The 544-nt window shown below is 35.5% G+C and overlaps 1 protein-coding gene across 1 annotated transcript in view; it reads left to right on the top strand.

Annotated features, from left to right (window-relative positions):
• The window catches only part of LOC101584401 (GTP-binding protein 10), a gene marked incomplete at its 3' end in the record, with an annotated part of 35,893 nt that extends 35,353 nt beyond the window's left edge, over nt 1–540 (top strand). Inside the window, exon 10 of the mRNA XM_023707123.1 lies at nt 452–540. Coding sequence (XP_023562891.1) covers nt 452–540 — 89 coding nt within the window. The remainder of the gene's footprint in view (nt 1–451) is intronic.
• Nucleotides 541–544: the final 4 nt, after the last annotated feature.

Below are 544 nucleotides of genomic sequence, written 5' to 3'. Positions count from 1 at the left end.
AATAAAATAAAATAATTAGAGAAATAAAATAAAATATATTTGTCTAAAACTACTAAGCATCTTATGAACCCTATTGTCATTAGTAAAATCTAAATGTTTCGCAGTTTATTAGAGAAGGGAGAAAAGGAACTTAAATGCAGCTTGGTTCCCTGCTTCACAAATCAACCCTCTAATACTCTTTTGATTTACTTTTTTTTTATTTTACTTTATTTTTACAGGTGTGTACTACATGTTTACATTCCTTGTGGGAAGTTAGTACACACACCAACATCATAATTCCTTTTCTCACACCCTTTCTCTTCCTTCCTTCCCCCTTGTCCCTCTTGATCCCCCATTTTTTGTACACAGTAATGTTTGCAGTGCATGTTACATCCCTTGTGTGGAGTTGGCCCATGTACATAACACATCAGAGACACTAGAAGTCATCTTGGCTTTATATTCTTTGTTTCAGCTTTTCTGCATTTATTTGAAAAGAACACAATTCCAGAGAGGACTGTGGAGTTCCAGCATATCATCCCCATCTCTGCTGTTACTGGAGAAGGAG

Source organism: Octodon degus, unplaced genomic scaffold (assembly GCF_000260255.1).
Source record: "Octodon degus isolate 3935 unplaced genomic scaffold, OctDeg1.0 scaffold00281, whole genome shotgun sequence".
Classification (NCBI taxonomy): Eukaryota; Metazoa; Chordata; class Mammalia; order Rodentia; family Octodontidae; genus Octodon; species Octodon degus.
The sequence above is the reverse complement of the archived record's forward strand: the minus strand, read 5'-3'. Positions and strand labels throughout refer to the sequence as shown.